Source organism: Anomaloglossus baeobatrachus, chromosome 4 (assembly GCF_048569485.1).
Source record: "Anomaloglossus baeobatrachus isolate aAnoBae1 chromosome 4, aAnoBae1.hap1, whole genome shotgun sequence".
NCBI lineage: Eukaryota > Metazoa > Chordata > Amphibia > Anura > Aromobatidae > Anomaloglossus > Anomaloglossus baeobatrachus.
In genome coordinates this window covers 617707724-617728279 of record NC_134356.1, presented here as the reverse complement: position 1 = coordinate 617728279, position 20556 = coordinate 617707724, and the positions used below count along the sequence as shown (strand labels likewise).

Below are 20556 nucleotides of genomic sequence, written 5' to 3'. Positions count from 1 at the left end.
GCACATAGCCCGAGATGTGCATGTTCTGACCATGCTACTGTAATAGAAATATTACACAACATTGTGCACAAAGAAAACAAAAAAAGTCATAAGAGAAACAAAAATAAACATATACAATCGTGAGGCCAACAATAGATGTAGAAAATACAATACAAAAAACAAACAATAGATCAAATCTGCCAAAACCTGTTGTTTTTGGTCAAATTGGACAACCACATAATGTGTATATGTTTCCCAAATCTCCGTTGCCAATAATGTCTGGGGAATTTTGGGGTTGGTGAGGGTTTAGGTTTGTGAATTTGGACATACAACACCAAATCTTTTGTACTGCCAGAGAAACAAGGACCTCTCAAATGCATACACAAGCACGCACGCCATCATATATAAGGGGGGGACTTGGAGAGTTAATGGGCACCTATGAGGGTTACTTTCAGGCTGAGTCGTGTGTGTGTGTGTGTGTGTGTGTGTGTGTGTGTGTGTGTGTGTGTGTGTGTGTATATACATATATAATATAACATCAGAGATTAGTATTAGGGTCTTCCCTCTCCCCAAAATAAAATTCATTACTTTTGAGATAAATGGTGCAGAGTTGCCGATCATGCCCACCATGTCTGCACACAGACTTTTTGTTCAGGTAGCCAATGTCATGCGAAACCCCTCCGGCATGCTGGTTTATAGTGACAGTACCATTATATAACAATCTAGATTAGGCCTCTTGATCTGTTGGGTTACTGATACATATTTACTATATAGATATTATATTATTCCAAAACTCTTAAAGGGGTTTTCCAAGAATATGATAACAATGGCCCCATTATGCAATTCAAACGGCAGTCAATCTAAGACAGGTGTCAAGACAGACTACAGCTCCCGAGACCTGTATCTAAACTGTCATAGGAGCTGTATATTATGCACATGTACCTGAGCTGCTGGAGATGGGCTGTGACAGGAGAAGAAATAAATCTTCTCTTCGGCTGACTGTGAATGCTAGAGGCTAGAGAATCCTTTAAGCTCAGTCAGCCAAAGAGAAGATTTATTTCTTCTCCTGTCACAGCCAGTCTCCAGCAGCTCCGGTAGGTGTCCTTACGATACAATTTCTGTAAGATTGGTCGCAGGTCTCGGGAGTGGTGTTTCTTCAGACTGTAGCCCTTATAGACACATGCCTAGGACAGGCTACCATATGAATTATGTGAAGGGGGCCATGATACCACATTCTTGGAGAACCCCTTTAAAGAAATTCACTAGAAATACTTAACAGCCGCCCATAGAGAAGAGTAAGGCTGATTTTTGGGTGGAGGATGAATATACATATATTTTTCTTTAGTGAAGTCAGTCATAAAAGTAGCATACAGCCTCCAACTGTTAGTGGCATTATAATTGAAGCAGCATGCGGGCCGGGGGCACGTGCAGTGCAGCCGTGTTCCCGGGACAGCCAGGGCTGTTCAGCATTATAAACTGTAACTGGGATTAATTATGGAGCCTTTATGCCCCCTGGCACATATAGATTTACAAGGAGAAAGATGGATTTATATGACTGGAGATTGAAATACAAAGATGAGAAATTCCAAGACGTCTTGACATGTCTATATACACAGTGATGGATAAATGAGACAGGAAGGTTAAATGTGACGTCCTAGTCTCACCTTTTAGTATAAAGCCAGAATCGCTGATGGTTTTGTTCTGGGTCTTCCACACATGGTACAAATGGTAGTAAATGGCCACATAGAGGTCATTGAGGACCGCAAACACCTGCTGTCTGCGGTTACACTCCCTGTATGGAGAGGAGAATATACAAGTATGCGGAAATGAGTCCTAGATAGATATATACATACATACATACATACATACACAGAGTATATCACAAAAGTGAGTGCACTCCTCACATTTTTGTAAACATTATATCATATATTTACATGGAACAACACTGAAGATCTGACATTTTGATACAATATTATGTAGTCGGTTGTCATGCGATGCTCGGCTCTGCTATGCACTTGGTGGCACGGCGGCGTCAGACTCTGTTCACACTACAGAATCACAGAATCTGACAAGCGACTTGAGGCTTCAGAATTGTTCAGCCAGAGCTGGGCGTTGGCTGATTCAGGTTCACTGGTCTTCAGCCCTGCAGGAGTTAATTCCTGCAGACTGGTGAGCAGGAACTAGGAGCTCGGGTTGCTAATTGCCACGTGCAACTGCCTCCTTCCTATTTAAGGTATGGGTTTCTTCCAGTATACGCCGATAATAGCTTCAGCGATCCAGTTTATGGTGATTTTTGTTGCTATTTTGAGTGGTGTGGACATACCCCTGTTGTGCATTTACTGCCTTCCCTTTTCTTTATTCCCCTGTACACATATTGTCTCTCCTTTGTGTTTGAGTGTGGTGTGTACAAGTTTTCCTTCTCCCTTGTCTGTGTTGTTTCTGTGGGGTTTTGTTATTGTGTTTCTGGCCTGCCCCAAGGGTGGGGGAGAGGGGGAGTAAGATCAGGGCTCAGACAGGAGTTAGGGTCACACAGGGGGCTCAGACCTGGCTACCATCAAGCCTACCTCCGAGATAAGGGACAGCACGGGGGCCCCTTTTCCTTCATTACATACCCCATGACATCAGTGTACAGCTTGTATAACAGTGTATATTTGGTCCCCCAGCCATTAATGTCAAAAGCGCTGACAACAAAAGTGAGTACACCCCTAAGTGAAAATTGCCAAATTGTGCCCAATTAGTCATTTTCCCCCCCGTTGTCATATGACTCATTAGTGTTACAAGGTCTCAGGTGTGAATGTTTGTACTTGGTTTGAACAGTCTGTTTAGTTTTAAAGTGAATCTCCACCTTTTATTATAATGTTATTTGGAGGTCCTATTGTCTAGGTAATAAATGTCATGGGGACACAGAAATCCTTTAACCAGCAGACAGCTTACAATGGACTAACGGTGACATCACTAATGCTCTTCATGACATCACCAATCAGCATCACTGACATCTATAACCAGAGACCATCTTACTCTCCATGGATTATAATGGAAGTGCAAGAAATCATAGACAACAGGTAAGAGAGGTCAATTTCAATTCATCTTCCTTTGAGCTAAGAAAACACAACATGGTGACATGCAGTCCTATGTAAAACCATAGATAATACAACTATAGCCATAAGTTCTAACATGAAACCTCAGCTCTGCTACAGCGGCATCACTCACCGGCTCACCCGCTCCTCCCTCAGAATCTGTATACAGATTCTCGTGATGTTAAGAGACATGAGACAGAACGGGAAATTCTGGAAGAGAAGACACAGGATTATATTCAGCGTGAATGTATACAAGTGAGGGTTGTAGCTGTGACGACTATGTATATAAGTGATAGAGACCTGTCTGTGGTGCTGCGACAGCCGGAAAATGTCATGAGCCAAAGGAAGAATTTTGGGCTCCATCACCATGTGCAAAAGGTGCATAAGACCAAGGAGGCCGGCGGCTCGCAAGTCTGTGCCAGGATCAAGACCTACAGGGCAAGAGAATGGGCATCTCATTAACAGACAGTGAGAGATGCAAACTTCAGAAGTCCGACATTATACAATATCCGGTTTGTTGTCTGATATGCAGTTATACATTTCCACACTGCCATCTTTAGGAATGCAGCCAATTGACTCAGACATCCTCTTTTATACTGTTCATTGACTTGGGATCCCTCCCCCTCCCCTCCCCTCTAAAAAAAGGCCGTCCTCGATTCTCAGGGTCATCAGAACATCACTACTACCATCGATTCCCCCTGCACCCACCCCCACCATCAGCTCACCTTGGAATCCCAGTTGCTCCCAGTGTGATCCGTACAGGGGGCAGTCAAACCTGGCACCAGTCAGCTTCTTGTATATAGTCTGCAGCACTCGGACATGAACCTGCTGACCATTATCCAGTGGACCTACGTACACATAATAAACAATGTATACAGTCAACTGATTTTACTTTTTGCCATACAAGCAGAAAAATAAAAATAAAATATGCATGGTAGTGCTCACTCATCACTAGTTAGGAGTACAGAGCACCCAAGCATGGTAGTGCTCGCTCATCACTAGTTACTAGTACTGAGCACCCGAGCATGGTAGTGCTCACTCATCACTAGTAATGAGCACCTGAGCATGGTAGTGCCCGCTCATCACTAGTTACGAGTACCGAGCACCCGAGCATGGTAGTGCCCGCTTATCACTAGGTACGAGTATCGAGCACTCGAGCATGGTAGTGCCCGCTCATCACTAGTTACGAGTACAGAGCACCCGAGCATGGTAGTGCTCACTCATCACTAGTTACAAGTACTGAGCACCCGAGCATTGTAGTGCTTGCTCATCACTAGTTACAAGTACTGAGCACCAGAGCATGGTAGTGCTCACTCATCACTAGTTACGAGTATCGAGCACCCGAGCATGGTAAAGCCCGCTCATCACTAGTTACAAGTACTGAGCACCAGAGCATGGTAGTGCTCACTCATCACTAGTTACGAGTACAGAGCACCCGAGCATGGTAGTGCCCGCTCATCACTAGTTACAAGTACTGAGCACCAGAGCATGGTAGTGCTCACTCATCACTAGTTACGAGTAATGAGCACCTGAGCATGGTAGTGCTCGCTGATCACTAGGTACGAGTATCGAGCACTCGAGCAAGGTAGTGCCCGCTCATCACTAGTTACAAGTACTGAGCACCCGAGCATGGTAGTGCTCACTCATCACTAGTTACGAGTACTGAGCACCCGAGCATGGTAGTGCCCGCTCATCACTAGTTACGAGTACCGAGCACCCGAGCATGGTAGTGCTCACTCATCACTAGTTACAAGTACTGAGCACCAGAGCATGGTAGTGCTCACTCATCACTAGTTACAAGTACTGAGCACCCGAGCATGATAGTGTCCGCTCATCACTAGTTACAAGTACTGAGCACCAGAGCATGGTAGTGCCCGCTCATCACTAGTTACGAGTACAGAGCACCCGAGCATGGTAGTGCTCACTCATCACTAGTTACAAGTACTGAGCACCCGAGCATGGTAGTGCTCACTCATCACTAGTTACGAGTACTGAGCACCCGAGCATGGTAGTGCCCGTTCATCACTAGTTACGAGTACTGAGCACCCGAGCATGGTAGTGCTCACTCATCACTAGTTACGAGTACTGAGCACCCGAGCATGGTAGTGCCCGCTCATCACTAGTTACGAGTACCGAGCACCCGAGCATGGTAGTGCTCACTCATCACTAGTTACAAGTACTGAGCACCAGAGCATGGTAGTGCTCACTCATCACTAGTTACGAGTAATGAGCACCTGAGCATGGTAGTGCCCGGTCATCACTAGGTACGAGTATCGAGCACCCGAGCATGGTAGTGCCCGCTCATCACTAGTTACGAGTAATGAGCACCTGAGCATGGTAGTGCTCGCTGATCACTAGGTACGAGTATCGAGCACTCGAGCATGGTAGTGCCCGCTCATCACTAGTTACGAGTACCGAGCACCCGAGCATGGTAGTGTCCGCTCATCACTAGGTACGAGTATCGAGCACCCGAGCATGGTAATGCCCGCTCATCACTAGGTACGAGTATCGAGCACCCGAGCATGGTAGTGCTCGCTCATCACTAGGTACGAGTATCGAGCACCCGAGCATGGTAGTGCCCGCTCATCACTAGTTACGAGTACCGAGCACCCGAGCATGGTAGTGCCCACTCATCACTAGTTACGAGTACCCGAGCATGGTAGTGCCCGCTCATCACTAGTTACGAGTACCGAGCACCCGAGCATGGTAGTGCTCGATCATCCCTAATAACCATATATCACATCCATTTGCCGTCCCTGTAGCATCAATTTTTATACACATTTTAAAATATACACGATGGAATAGAGTTTATCTTAATAATGGCAATGCAGCCATGAAAAATTGAATACAATACAGATTATATGTATGGGCTGCGATTTTCAGGCGTACATCCATAGACTTGAGTGTGAGTCTCACCTAATATAGAGTGTGCCGCAATTTTTTTTTTTTTTTACATGGACACTCATTCCATCTGAACAAACCTTTTGAGTAACACTGGTCAGTTTTTGCGGTCTGTGTGCTATATATGAACCTGGACAGCACAGCATATAGTACAATTATACGCTGGCCTGAATAAAGAGAATTTTGTTTACTTACCGTAAATTCTTTTTCTTATAGTTCCGACATGGGAGACCCAAACCATGGGTGTATAGCTTCTGCCTCCGGAGGACACACAAAGTACTACACTAAAAGTGTAGCTCCTCCCTCCGAGCATATACACTCCCCGGATGACAAATCCAACCAGTTTAGTGCCAAAGCTGAAGGAGGACATCCACCCATAAGTAGAGATAGAGTAAAACCCGGAATAACCGGAACTTCTGTCTACAACAACAGCCGGTGAAAACACACGGAACAAGAAAGCTGCCAACAGGCAACAGGGAGGGTGCTGGGTCTCCCATGTCGGAACTATAAGAAAAAGAATTTACGGTAAGTAAACAAAGAAGGGAATTTTGTTTACTTACCGTAAATTCCTTTTCTTCTAGCTCCAATTGGGAGACCCAGACAATTGGGTGTATAGCTACTGCCTCCGGAGGCCACACAAAGTATTACACTTAAAAGTGTAAAGCCCCTCCCCTTCTGCCTATACACCCCCCGTGGGATCACGGGCTCCTCAGTTTTAGTGCCAAAGCAAGAAGGAGGAAAGCCAATAACTGGTTTAAAAACAAATTCAATCCGAAGGAATATCGGAGAACTGAAACCATTCAACATGAACAACATGTGTACCCGAAAAAACAAAAAGCCCGAAGGAAACAGGGCGGGTGCTGGGTCTCCCAATTGGAGCTAGAAGAAAAGGAATTTACGGTAAGTAAACAAAATTCCCTTCTTCTTTGTCGCTCCATTGGGAGACCCAGACAATTGGGACGTCCAAAAGCAGTCCCTGGGTGGGTAAAATAATATCTCGTGATAGGGCCGTAAAACGGCCCTTTCCTACATGGTGGCAATCGCCGCCTGAAGGACTTGTCTACCTAGGCTGGCGTCCGCCGAAGCGTAGGTATGCACCTGATAATGCTTGGTAAAAGTGTGCAGACTCGACCAGGTAGCCGCCTGGCACACCTGCTGAGCCGTAGCCTGGTGCCGTAATGCCCAGGACGCACCCACGGCTCTGGTAGAATGGGCCTTCAGCCCTGAGGGAACCGGAAGCCCAGCAGAACGGTAGGCTTCAAGAATTGGTTCCTTGATCCACCGAGCCAGGGTGGATTTGGAAGCTTGCGACCCTTTACGCTGACCAGCGACAAGGACAAAGAGTGCATCCGAGCGGCGCAGGGGCGCCGTGCGGGAAATGTAGATTCTGAGTGCTCTCACCAGATCCAACAAATGCAAATCCTTTTCAAATTGATGAACTGGATGAGGACACAAAGAAGGTAAGGAGATATCCTGATTGAGATGAAAGGGGGATACCACCTTAGGGAGAAACTCCGGAATCGGACGCAGAACCACCTTGTCCTGGTGAAACACCAGGAAGGGAGATTTGCATGACAGCGCTGCTAGCTCGGACACTCTCCGAAGAGACGTGACCGCTACTAGAAAGGCCACTTTCTGTGAAAGGCGAGAAAGGGAAACATCCCTCATAGGCTCGAAAGGCGGCTTCTGGAGAGCAATTAGAACCCTGTTCAGATCCCAGGGCTCTAACGGCCGCTTGTAAGGAGGGACGATATGACAAACCCCTTGCAGGAACGTGCGTACCTGAGGAAGTCGTGCTAGGCGCTTCTGAAAAAATACAGATAGCGCTGAGATTTGTCCTTTAAGGGAGCCGAGCGACAAACCTTTTTCCAAACCGGATTGCAGGAAGGAAAGAAAAGTAGGCAATGCAAATGGCCAGGGAGAAACTCCCTGAGCAGAGCACCAAGATAAGAATATCTTCCACGTCCTGTGGTAGATCTTGGCGGAGGTTGGTTTCCTAGCCTGTCTCATGGTGGCAATGACCTCTTGAGATAATCCTGAAGACGCTAGGATCCAGGACTCAATGGCCACACAGTCAGGCTCAGGGCCGCAGAATTCAGATGGAAAAACGGCCCTTGAGACAGCAAGTCTGGTCGGTCTGGTAGTGCCCACGGTTGGCCTACCGTGAGATGCCACAGATCCGGGTACCACGACCTCCTCGGCCAGTCTGGAGCGACGAGGATGGCGCGGCGGCAGTCGGACCTGATTTTGCGTAGCACTCTGGGCAACAGTGGCAGAGGTGGAAACACATAAGGTAGCCGGAACTGCGACCAATCTTGAACTAAGGCGTCCGCCGCCAGAGCTCGGTGATCGTGAGACCGTGCCATGAAAACCGGGACCTTGTTGTTGTGCCGGGACGCCATTAGGTCGACGTCCGGCATCCCCCAGCGGCGACAGATCTCCTGAAACACGTCCAGGTGAAGAGACCATTCCCCTGCGTCCATACCCTGGCGACTGAGGAAGTCTGCTTCCCAGTTTTCTACGCCCGGGATGTGAACTGCGGATATGGTGGATGCCGTGTCTTCCACCCACGTCAGAATCCGCCGGACTTCCTGGAAGGCTTGCCGACTGCGTGTTCCTCCTTGGTGGTTGATGTATGCCACCGCTGTGGAGTTGTCCGACTGGATTCGGATCTGCTTGCCTTCCAGCCACTGCTGGAAGGCTTGTAGGGCAAGATACACTGCTCTGATTTCCAGAACATTGATCTGAAGGGTGGACTCTTGCTGAGTCCACGTACCTTGAGCCCTGTGGTGGAGAAAAACTGCTCCCCACCCAGATAGACTCGCGTCTGTCGTGACCACCGCCCAGGATGGGGGTAGGAAGGACTTTCCTTTTGACAATGAGGTGGGAAGAAGCCACCACCGAAGAGATTCCTTGGTCGCCTGAGAAAGGGGGACGTTCCTGTCGAGGGACGTCGACTTCCCGTCCCATTGGCGGAGAATGTCCCATTGTAGTGGACGCAGATGGAACTGCGCAAAAGGGACTGCCTCCATTGTTGCTACCATCTTCCCTAGGAAGTGCATGAGGCGCCTCAAGGGGTGCGACTGGCCTTGAAGGAGAGATTGCACCCCTGTCTGTAGTGAACGCTGTTTGTCCAGCGGAAGCTTCACTATTGCTGAGAGAGTATGAAACTCCATGCCAAGATATGTTAGCGATTGGGTCGGGGTCAGATTTGACTTTGAAAAGTTGATGATCCACCCGAAACTCTGGAGAGTCTCCAGCGCAACGTTCAGGCTGTGTTGGCATGCCTCTTGAGAGGATGCCTTGACAAGTAGATCGTCCAAGTAAGGGATCACAGAGTGACCCTGAGAGTGCAGGACTGCTACTACTGCTGCCATGACCTTGGTGAAGACCCGTGGGGCTGTCGCCAGCCCGAAAGGCAGAGCTACGAACTGAAGGTGTTCGTCTCCTATAACGAAGTGTAGAAAACGCTGGTGCTCTGGAGCAATCGGCACATGGAGATAAGCATCCTTGATGTCTATTGATGCTAGGAAATCTCCTTGAGACATTGAGGCGATGACGGAGCGGAGGGATTCCATCCGGAACCGCCTGGTTTTCACGTGCTTGTTGAGCAGTTTTAGGTCCAGAACGGGACGGAAAGACACGTCCTTTTTTGGCACCACAAACAAATTGGAGTAAAAACCGTGACCTTGCTCCTGAAGAGGAACAGGGATCACCACTCCTTCTGCCTTTAGAGTGCACACCGCTTGCAGAAGAGCATCGGCTCGGTCGGGAGGTGGAGAAGTTCTGAAGAATCGAGTTGGAGGACGAGAACTGAACTCTATCCTGTACCCGTGAGACAGAATGTCTCTCACCCAACGGTCCTTGACCTGTGGCAGCCAAATGTCGCCAAAGCGGGAGAGCCTGCCACCGACCGAGGATGCGGAGAGAGGAGGTCGAAAGTCATGAGGAAGCCGCCTTGGTAGCGGTTCTTCCGGCTGTCTTTTTTGGGCGTGACTGAGCCCGCCAGGAATCTGAGCTCCTCTGATCCTTTTGAGTCCTTTTGGAGGAGGAGAATTGGGACCTGCCCGAGCCTCGAAAGGACCGAAACCCCGACTGTCCCCTCCTCTGTTGGGGTTTGTTTGGTTTGGGCTGGGGTAAGGATGAATCCTTACCCTTGGACTGTTTAATGATTTCATCCAATCGCTCACCAAACAGTCGGTCACCAGAAAATGGCAAACTGGTTAAGCACTTTTTGGAAGCAGAATCTGCCTTCCATTCCCTTAACCACAAGGCTCTGCGTAAAACCACGGAGTTGGCGGACGCCACTGCCGTACGGCTCGTAGAGTCCAGGACAGCATTAATCGCGTAAGATGCAAATGCAGACATTTGAGAGGTTAAGGACGCCACCTGCGGAACAGATGTACGTGTGACCGTGTCAATCTGTGTAAGACCAGCTGAAATAGCTTGGAGTGCCCATACGGCTGCGAATGCAGGAGCAAACGACGCGCCGATAGCTTCATAGATGGATTTCAACCAGAGCTCCATCTGTCTGTCAGTGGCATCTTTAAGTGCAGCCCCATCTTCCACTGCAACTATGGATCTAGCCGCAAGCCTGGAGATTGGAGGATCCACCTTGGGACACTGGGTCCAGCCCTTGACCACGTCAGGGGGAAAGGGATAACGTGTATCCTTAAGTCGTTTGGAGAAACGCTTATCTGGATAAGCGTGGTGTTTCTGGACTGCCTCTCTAAAGTCAGAGTGGTCCAGAAAAGTACTCAATTTACGCTTGGGATACCTGAAATGGAATTTCTCCTGCTGTGAAGCTGACTCCTCCGCTGGAGGAGCTGGGGGAGAAATATCCAACATTCTATTGATGGATGCTATAAGATCATTCACTATGGCGTCACCATCAGGTGTATCCAGATTGAGAGCGGTCTCAGGATCAGAATCCTGATCAGCTACCTCCGCCTCATCATACAGAGAGTCCTCCTGCTGGGACCCTGACCAGTGTGATGAAGTCGAGGGCCGCTCCCAGCGAGCTCGCTTAGGCTGTCTGGGACTGTCGTCCGTGTCAGAGCGTTCACCCTGGGATGCATGGGACACCCCCGGAGCCCGGAGTTGTTCCAACTGAGGGGGACCAGGAAGCAATGATTCAACAGTGCCCATGGTCTGAGTTACCGGTCTAGACTGCAAAGTTTCTAGAATTTTAGTCATAGTCACAGACAATCTATCAGCAAAAACTGGAAACTCCGTCCCCGTCACCTGGACAGTATTCACAGGTGGTTCTTCCTGGGTCACCTCTAGCAGAGGCCCCGGCCGAGCAAGTGCCACAGGGGCCGAGCACTGCACACAATGGGGGTCAGTGGAACCTGCCGGTAGAGTAGCCTCACATGCGGTACAAGCAGCATAGAAAGCCTGTGCCTTGGCACCCTTGCTTTTTGCGGACGACATGCTGTTGTCTCCTCTGAGCAATCTAGGAGGGTATATAGCCAAGAATCAACAGCGACCGTACAGTGCAATGTATAGCATGCAAGCATAAAAATACAAATGTACACTTCGGCACTAGTGGGGTCAGCACCACAGGTGCTGCTTACCGCCCGCTCAAAAGCGGGTGTGTGGTCGCCAGAATCCCGTGTCTGGGTCTCCCAGAACTTGTCTCCCTTCTCCAGCTCAGACTGCACACAGGAATGGCTGCCGGCGTCCTGTGGAGAGGGGCGGACCGTGGGCGTGCCTCAGACAAAGTGCGGGAAACTGGCGTCCCACTGTGCTCAGTGTGAGGGCTGGAGTATGTAAAGTAGACTCCAGCCCTCGACGCTGACGTTCTGTACAGCGTCCCGCCCTTCCCCTGACTGACAGGCCTGGGGGCGGGAACGAAACGAAACTAGGCCGCAAAAGCCGGGGACTCGAGTAATAAGCTCGGCCGGCATATATGCACGGCCAGCGCGGAAGTCCCCGGCGCACCACAAGTCCCAGCCGCGCCGCAGTGTAAAACAGACAGCAGCGGCCGGCGCGGCAGTGACTCACTCAGCAAAGCTGTAGTTAGTAATGGCACAAGCGTTGTTGTCCCCGGCGCACTAACACACCCAGCAATGCTGCAGTGTGTCTGTGCGCGGTCTGTACGGGGACACAGAGTACCTTGAAGTAGCAGGGCCCTGTCCCTGACGATACTCAGCTCCATGTCCAGCAGATTCCCCAGGGGCTGTGGATGGAGCACGGCCTCAGTGCCTGGAGACCGGTAAGATCCCACTTCACCCAGAGCCCTAAGGGGGATGGGGAAGGAAAGCAGCATGTGGGCTCCAGCCTCCGTACCCGCAATGGGTACCTCAACCTTAACAAACACCGCCGACAAGAGTGGGGTGAGAAGGGAGCATGCTGGGGGCCCTAGTATGGGCCCTCTTTTCTTCCATCCGACATAGTCAGCAGCTGCTGCTGACTAAACAGTGGAGCTATGCGTGGATGTCTGACCTCCTTCGCACAAAGCATGAAAACTGAGGAGCCCGTGATCCCACGGGGGGTGTATAGGCAGAAGGGGAGGGGCTTTACACTTTTAAGTGTAATACTTTGTGTGGCCTCCGGAGGCAGTAGCTATACACCCAATTGTCTGGGTCTCCCAATGGAGCGACAAAGAAATTCTCTTTTTCTTTATCGTTCCTTATGGGAGACCCAAACCATGGGACGTCTCAAAGCAGTCCATGGGTGGGAAATAAACAGAAACTGAGAAGTAGGCGAAACCTAACTTCACAAATGGGCGACAGCCGTCCGAAGGATGCGTCTGCCCAAGCTCGCATCTGCCGAAGCATGAGCATGCGCTTGGTAGTGCTTCGAAAGGGTGTGCAGACTAGACCAAGTGGCAGCCTGACAGACCTGCTGAGCCGTAGCCCAAGAGGCACCGACAGCTCTGGTCGAGTGCGCCTTAATCCCTGGCGGGGGAGGCATCTGAGAACATAGGTAGGCATCGGATATGGCTGACCTAATCCAATGAGCTAGGGTCGGTTTAGAAGCCGAGAGACCCCTGCGCTGACCTGTGGTCAGCACAAAAAGAGAGGTACACCGCCTAAAAAAAAAAAACAGCGGTGCGTGACACATAGATCCGGAGCGTCCGCACCAAATCTAAAGCATGCAACGCTTTCTCAAAGCGATGCACAGGGGCCGAACAAAGGGAAGACAATGAAATGTCCTGGTTAAGGTGGAACGGAGACACCACCTTAGGGAGAAAGTCCGGAGTTGGATGGAGAACCACCTTGTCTTGGTGAAAAAAACCAAAAAGGGTGACTCCGAAGAGAGCACAGTCAAATAAGAGACTCTCCTGAGAGAAATTATGGCCACCAGAAAAAACACTTTCTGTGAAAGACTAAACAACGAAATTCCCTAAGAGGCTCAAAGGGGGGTTTCTGTAAGGCCATGAGGACCAAAGAAAGGTCTCAGGGATCCAGAGACCGCCGGTAAGGCGGAATGATGTGAGATGCGCCCTGCATGAAGGTGCGCACCTGGGCCAGTCGGGCGATACGCCGCTGACAGAGCCGAGACCTGTCCCTTGAGGGAATGAGGGACAGACCTAGCTGCAGGCCGGACTGTAGAAAGGACAGGATGGTCGGCAAGGAAAAAACGGCCAAGGAGCATGGCCGGAAGAACGACACCAGGACAGGAAAATTCTCCAAGTCCTGAGGTAAAACCTGGCCGAGGAAGACTTCCGAGCCTGAGTCATAGTGAAGATGACCTCGGAAGGAATGCCTGAAGCCGTAAGGATTCAGGGCTCAAGAGCCACGCCGTCAATCTGAGAGCCGCAGAATTGTTGTGGAAAACGGACCCTCTGAGAGAACGTCTGGCCGGTCCGGGAGATGCCACAGCACCTCTACGAACAGACGGAGCAGGTCTGGGAACCAAGCTCGCCTGGGCCTGGGGCGATGAGTACGACCCGACGGCCCTCCATTTTGATCTTGCGCAGGACTCTGGGCAAGAGAGCTAGAGGGGGAAACACGTAGGCCAGACGAACTGGGACCAATCTGGAACCAGCGCGTCCGCTGCCAAGGCCTGAGGATCGTGGGAGCGAGCCACGTAAACCGGGACCTTGTTGTTGTGCCGGGATGCCATTAGATCCACTTCCGGAGTGCCCCGCCTGCTAAATTGACCGGAACACTGCCGGATGCAGGGCTCACTCGCCGCTGTCCACGGTTTGACGGCTGAGATAATCTGCCTCCCAGTTTTCTGCGCCTGGGATGTGGACTGCGGATATGGTGGACTGCGGATATGGTGGACTTTGAGTCCTCCGTCCACTGAAGGATATGTTGAACTTCCAACATTGCTAGGCGGCTGCGAGTCCTAGGACTACAGCCCTGATTTCCAGCACATTGATCGAGAAGGCTGATTCGGACGGAGTCCAAGTGCCCTGTGCTCGGTGGTGGAGAAACACTGCTCCCCAGCCGGATGGACTGGCATCCGTGGTGAGAATCACCCATGACGGGGCCAGAAAGGAGCGTCCCTGGTACAGAGAGAGGGGCCGAAGCCACCACTTAAAGAGAGCTCCTGGTCTGTGGCGACAGAGCCACCAGCCTGTGCAAGGAAGAAGTCCCTTGTCCCAACAGCGGAAAATGTCCAGCTGCAGGGGACGCAGATGGAACTGGCAAGGGGAACCGCTTCTATTGACGCCACCATCTGACCCAGCACCTGCATGAGGTGCCTGATGGAATGACGGCGGAGCCTCAGCAGAGAGCGAACCGCCAGATGAAGAGACTGCTGTTTGACTAAGGGCAGCTTCACAAGTGCCAGCAGAGTCTCGAATTGCATCCCTAGGTACGTAAGTTCCTGGGTCGGGGTCAGAGTGGACTTGCAAGCGTGGCGAGAGTGAGCGAGACACTCCGGTGACAGTCTGCACTGGATGAAGCCCTGACTAGAAGGGCGTCCAGGTAAGGAATCACTACCAACCCCTAGAGGAGCAGAACCGTAACTGGTGAATACACGAGGGGCCGTGGCTAACCCAAAGGGGAGAGCCACGAATTGGAAATGTTCCTCTCCGATTACAAAACGTAGCCAACGCTGGTGTGAAACTGCGAATGGCACATGCAGAGAGACATCTCTGATGTCGATGGATGCTAAGAAATCTCCTTGGGTCATTGACTGATCGCAGAGATTCCATGCAAAATTGCCGCACCTGAACATGCTTGTTGAGAAGCTTGAGATCCAGGTCGGAAAGCACCGTCCTTTTCGGGGACTAGGAAGAGATTTGAGTAGAAATCTCAGAACCGTTCCCAGTCGGGAACTGGTACAATTACTCCATTGGCCTGCAAGAATGCCACGGCCTGTGAGAAGGCGGCGGCCTTGGAGCAGGGGGGAGTTGTCAGAAAAAATCTGTTTGGCGGCTGAATAGAATTCTATCCTGTAGCCGTGGAGATGGTATCCTGCACCCACTGATCGGAGACGTGTTGAACCCACAGATAATCAAGAGGAGGCTGCCTTGGTGGCAGCAGCTCCTGCCGACTTAGGACGCGGCTTCATGCGCCAGTTGGTTTACGGACCTTGGCTGAGTTAGTGGACGAGGCCGAGGGCTTAGAGGACGACCAGTTAGAGGAAACGAAAGGAACGAAACCTCGACTGGTTCCTGCCCTGGAAGGTTTCCTGGGTTGTGGCATGGAAGTACTCTTCCTGCCAAAAGCTTCCTTAATAATTTCATCCAGTTGTTCACCGAATAGACTGGTCCCAGCAAAAGGGAGTCCAGCAAGGAACTTCTTAAGAAGCATCTGCCTTCCACTCTCGAAGCCACAGGAACCTGCGGATAGCGAGGGAAGTAGCCGAGGCCACCGCAGTGCGGTGACAGTCTCCAGCTATAGGATGAAAAGACTGAAGCCTGGAAGTTAAGGCAACCAATTCGGGCATAAAGGCCCTGGTGAGGGAATGCATCTCCTCCCGAGAAGCAGAGATGGCTTTGAGAGCCCGCCCTGCTGCAAAAGATGGGGAGAACGAGGCCCCTGCCGCCTCATATATAGATTTGGCCAGAAGGACAACCTGGCGGACAGTGGGATCCTCAGAGAGGTGCCGTCAGCCACTGATACAACTGTCCGGGCTGAAAGTCTAGACACCGGAGGGTCCACCCTTGGTGAATGAGCCCACTCCTTGACCACCACTGGTGGAAGGGGGAAACAGTCATCAGAACCACGCTCTGGGAAGCGTCTGTCAGGACAGGCTCTGGGCTTGGTCACAGTGACCTGAATGCTGGAGTGGATAAGGAACACACTCCTTGTTCTCTTAGGCAAGGTATACTGATGCTTTTCTGCCAAAGAGGGGTGCTCCCCTGATACAGGCGGATTGAGGTCCAGTACAAATATAATGGACGCAATCAAACATTAGCATCTGCGTCACTTTCGGACAGATCAATGGGGTACATGGAGAGCGTCCGAGCCCCCAGTAAGGCATCCTCCTTGTCCTGCGAGTTAGCTCGTGAACCAGAGCCGCGGGGCGAGGAGGGAAAGGGGACCCTGCGTCTCCATTTTAGGAGGACGGGCTCCCAGATGAAGAATCCTCTGTGAGCTTTGCTGAGCGAGCCGTAGCAGCAGAAGCGCCCTGAGAAGGGGGCTGATGCATGCTCAGCAGTGTCCGGGACAGCTGTCCCCTGGAGAGAGGGATTCTACCCCGGAGCCGGAGCAGCCGGAGGGACCACTGGGGATAAGCCTCCAGGCTGAGGCACCACTATGTCAGAGCAGGCATCACAATGTGGTTATGTGCTCGGTACAGACAGTACGAGTCAACATGCGGTGCATAATAAAAAACAGCCTTGCAGCCCTGCACTGATATGAGACATGCTGCAGAAGTGGGGGCTCTGTCCAGAAAGACCCCCAACAGAGTATATAAACAGAGTATATAAGCAGCAGCACAACCAGAGGTTGTGGCTTGCCAGACTGTTTAACATAACAACTCTGTGCCCTCCAGATTCCCCAGAAGTGGGGGCTTTTCGGAAAAAAACCCCCAGCAGAGTATATAAACAGAGTGTATAAGCAGCTGCACAACCGGAGGTTGTGGCTTGCCAGACTGTTTAACATAGGGGCATCTCTGTGCCCTCCAGATCCCCCAGAACTGGGGGCTCTGTCCCAGGCCCCCATTTGTCACAATGTGTTTGCAGACATTGATCTCTGTGCCCTAGAACGCTGAGAAAATGGCGTCCGCAGCGAGGAGAGGGGGCGGGGCCTACTCTGAGAGCAGGACGGAGGGCAAATGAGGCATACAGGGGAGGGAATCTTTCCTCAGTGAGGAGTGTCCCTTCCCTGTGCTGAGCAGCCGGTGGGCGGAGCCACCCTGTCTCACTGCACTGACTGACATAGAATCGAAACTAGGCCTCAGGCGAAGCCGGGGCCTAGATTTAAACATGCGGCCAGCGTGCAGGCACCATCGGCGCGGTTCTCCAGTGAAAACTGGAGAACCGGCCGGAAATGTTAAAACATACATATAACACATTCTCCCCCACAAATAAAGTACAAGGGACCCCTAGAAAGACCACTTTCTGTGGTAATAACGTCTCAGTACTTAGCTTGAGACGCAGGTGCCAGGTCCCTGGGGGGTCATCGCTCCGTCCGGCAGGATCCTGAACAGGGCTGCGGATGGAGACCGGTCTCCTGCAAAGCAGTGAGAACCGTGATGGCTCCCACTTCAAGCCAGAGCCCCAAGGGATGGCGAAGGAGCGCGGCATGTGAAGGCTCCAGCCCTGAAATCAACCTTAACAGCACCGCCGACACAGTGGGGTGAGAAGGGACATGCCGGGAGTCCAGATTGGACCCGCTTTTCTTCCAAATCTTTGAAATCAAAAATCAGAGGATGCATGTGTGTGTGTGACCTCCTGAACACAAAGCATTGAACTGGTTGGATTTGTCATCCGGGGAGTGTATATGCTCGGAGGGAGGAGCTACACTTTCAGTGTAGTACTTTGTGTGTCCTCCGGAGGCAGAAGCTATACACCCATGGTTTGGGTCTCCCATAAGGAACGATAAAGAAAAGCCCCATCAATGACAGGCACTGATCAAAGAACTGCAGTTTAAGTCCCTTTTTTTTTTTTTTTTTTTTTAAATCAATAAGACAAAATTTGCTTTTTTATTAACAATATTTAAGTTAAAAAATTATCAACCAAATTGCAGTTTTACCAACAAAAAAATGTTGCTTTTTCTAAAAAAAATCACTCACCAAAAAGCAACACAGATTTGTTATTGCTATTTTTGAATTGCTCATATTATTCCTTTCCCAAGAAGCTGCAAGAACTAGTGTATGCCCTCATTATCTCCCGCCTGGACTACTGAAACCTCCTTCTCTCTGGCCTCCATTCTAACAGTCTTGCACGGCACCCCCACAATCTATTCTAAACTATGCTCCCCGGCTAATCCACCTCTCCCCCCGCTACTCTCCGACCTCTTCTCTCTGCCAATCTCTTCACTGGCTTCCAATTGCCCAACAACTCCAGTTCAAAACCCTAACCATGACCTACAAAGCCATCCACTACCTGTCTCCTCCCTATATCTTTGACCTGGTCTCCCGGTACTTACCTGCATGTAACCTACAATCCTCACAAGATCTCCTTCTCTACTCTCCTCTCATCCCCTCCTCCCGAAATTACATAGAAGATTTCTCCCATGTCTTCCCCATACTTTGGAATGCTCTACCCCAGCATATCAGACTCTCAGCTACCATAGAAAGCTTCAAAAGGAACCTGAAGACCCACCTCTACCGACAAGCCTACAACCTACAGTAACCCTCAGTCCACTATACCGCTCTCTGACCATCTCCACCCTCACCTACTGTATCCTCACCCATTCCTTGTAGATTGTGATCCCTCACGGGCAGGGTCTTTTTTTCCTCTTGTACCTGTCGGTGCCTTGTATTGTTTATGACTATTGTACTTGTCCCTATTATATATACCCCTTTTCACATGTAAAGTGCCATGGAATAAATGGCGTTATAATAATATTATAAAATAATTATTTTGTTACATATACAGTGGAACCTTGGTTTACGAGAACAATCCGTCCTGGGAGTGTGCTTGTAAACCAAGTTACTCATCTAGCAAAGCAAAATTTCCCATAGGAAATAATGCAAGCTCAGAAAATTCGTTCCCCAACTTGTTCAGTGTCCCATCCTGGTCCCCTATTGTGCCATTCCACACACACACAAACACACACAAACTCACACACATACACACATTATGCTCACCTTACCTTCCGTTCCCTCGCCGGCCTCCTGGTTCTTGTAGTCCGCAGGTACAGGATGTGTATCGGGTAACCATCGCGACCGATGCCGGAGCTTCCGCTGCCAGTGCGCTGACATCAAAGGCATGAGCCGCTTGCCTCTGATTGGTCAGCGCTGCCTTTGAGAAGCGGCTGACAGCGGAAGTTCCTCCCTTGTCGCGATGGTTACCCGTTGCACATCCTGTACTGGCGGACTACAAGAACCAGGAGGCCGGCGAGGGAACGAAAGGTAAGGTGAGCATAATGTGTGTGTGTGTGTTTTTATTATTATTATTATTCCAAGATCTATTGATTAAAATTAACTGTTTGTGGGAAAACCCCTTTAAGGCAGCATATGAGGAAACAGATTAACTGTAAAATAGTCTTACTGTCAACCATGTCTCTATTGTGCTGCCATACGGTGACTATTACATACTTACACTGTGCAATTGTTAGCACCAGGTCCCTCTCTGCATGCAGGTCTCGATGGAGCCGAGGGGGTCCAAACAGTAGGTGACTGACGGCAGACAACCCTGAGCGCCGCACGGTGGGCTGGATCTTTTTCTGAAAATAGAAAGAATACATAGAATTTGGGAGAAACATGGAAGGTGTCAGGGGACCGTCCACCGAGACTCTCAGATTGTGGGATAGGCTAAATGGACATGGAGGAAAGCGGTTCAAGATGCCTTGTCCCAGGCGTATATCACAGTGGAATAAGACACCATGACTGATAGTTGTGGAAATCTATGAGCGGTCAGAGGATACAGACATGTGGATTGCCCCCTAGGTAATATTCCATTTCACAATTTTATCGGCTCCGTACCATGTATTCGGACAGGTCTGCTGTCTGGAAGTATTGCAGGGCTTCATTGAAGGATATCAAAGGCGTCTGTCCTGGAAGAACTCCCAGAAGTCCTGTAAATAGGAATATGTGTGAGAATCTGCTAAGAAGAATGGGAGCGATACTTTAATATTAAACTTGTTTTCCCCATTTTTAAACTAGAAATATAATTTGATGACATTTTGGAATGGGGTCAACTGCCATGTTTTGTTGCCTTCATGCAGAACATTGATGCTGAAGTGTGCATAGATCCGTACTCCATAACAGTGGAGTACGGAGCCTTATAGGCAAGGTTACATGGGGGAAAAAAAAAGTATGAAAATTAACTCTCTCACCGAAAGAACCTATCCTAGGAAACATAGTTCACTGCCTGTAAAGGGCACTTCGCTAGCGATATCGCTGGTGAAAGCACCCACCCCCGTCGGTTGTACGACACAGGCAAATCGTGGGCCCAATTGAAGCGGAGGGGCGGAGATGAGCGGCCGTAACATCCCGCCCACCTCCTTCCTTCCTCATTGCGGGCGGCCGCAGGTAAGGAGATGTTCCTCGTCCCTGCGGTGTCACACATACCGATGTGTGC

At 50.2% G+C, this 20556-nt stretch overlaps 1 protein-coding gene across 1 annotated transcript in view; it reads right to left on the bottom strand.

Annotated features, from left to right (window-relative positions):
- Positions 1 to 20556, bottom strand: part of ELMOD3 (ELMO domain containing 3) — a 47199-nt gene that overhangs the window by 2782 nt on the left and 23861 nt on the right. The window contains exons 7-12 of the mRNA XM_075342955.1: positions 19959 to 20050; positions 19576 to 19699; positions 3782 to 3904; positions 3357 to 3487; positions 3190 to 3266; positions 1644 to 1771 (exon numbers count right to left, since the gene is read on the bottom strand). Of these exons, the coding sequence (XP_075199070.1) occupies positions 1644 to 1771; positions 3190 to 3266; positions 3357 to 3487; positions 3782 to 3904; positions 19576 to 19699; positions 19959 to 20050 (675 nt within the window). The remainder of the gene's footprint in view (positions 1 to 1643; positions 1772 to 3189; positions 3267 to 3356; positions 3488 to 3781; positions 3905 to 19575; positions 19700 to 19958; positions 20051 to 20556) is intronic.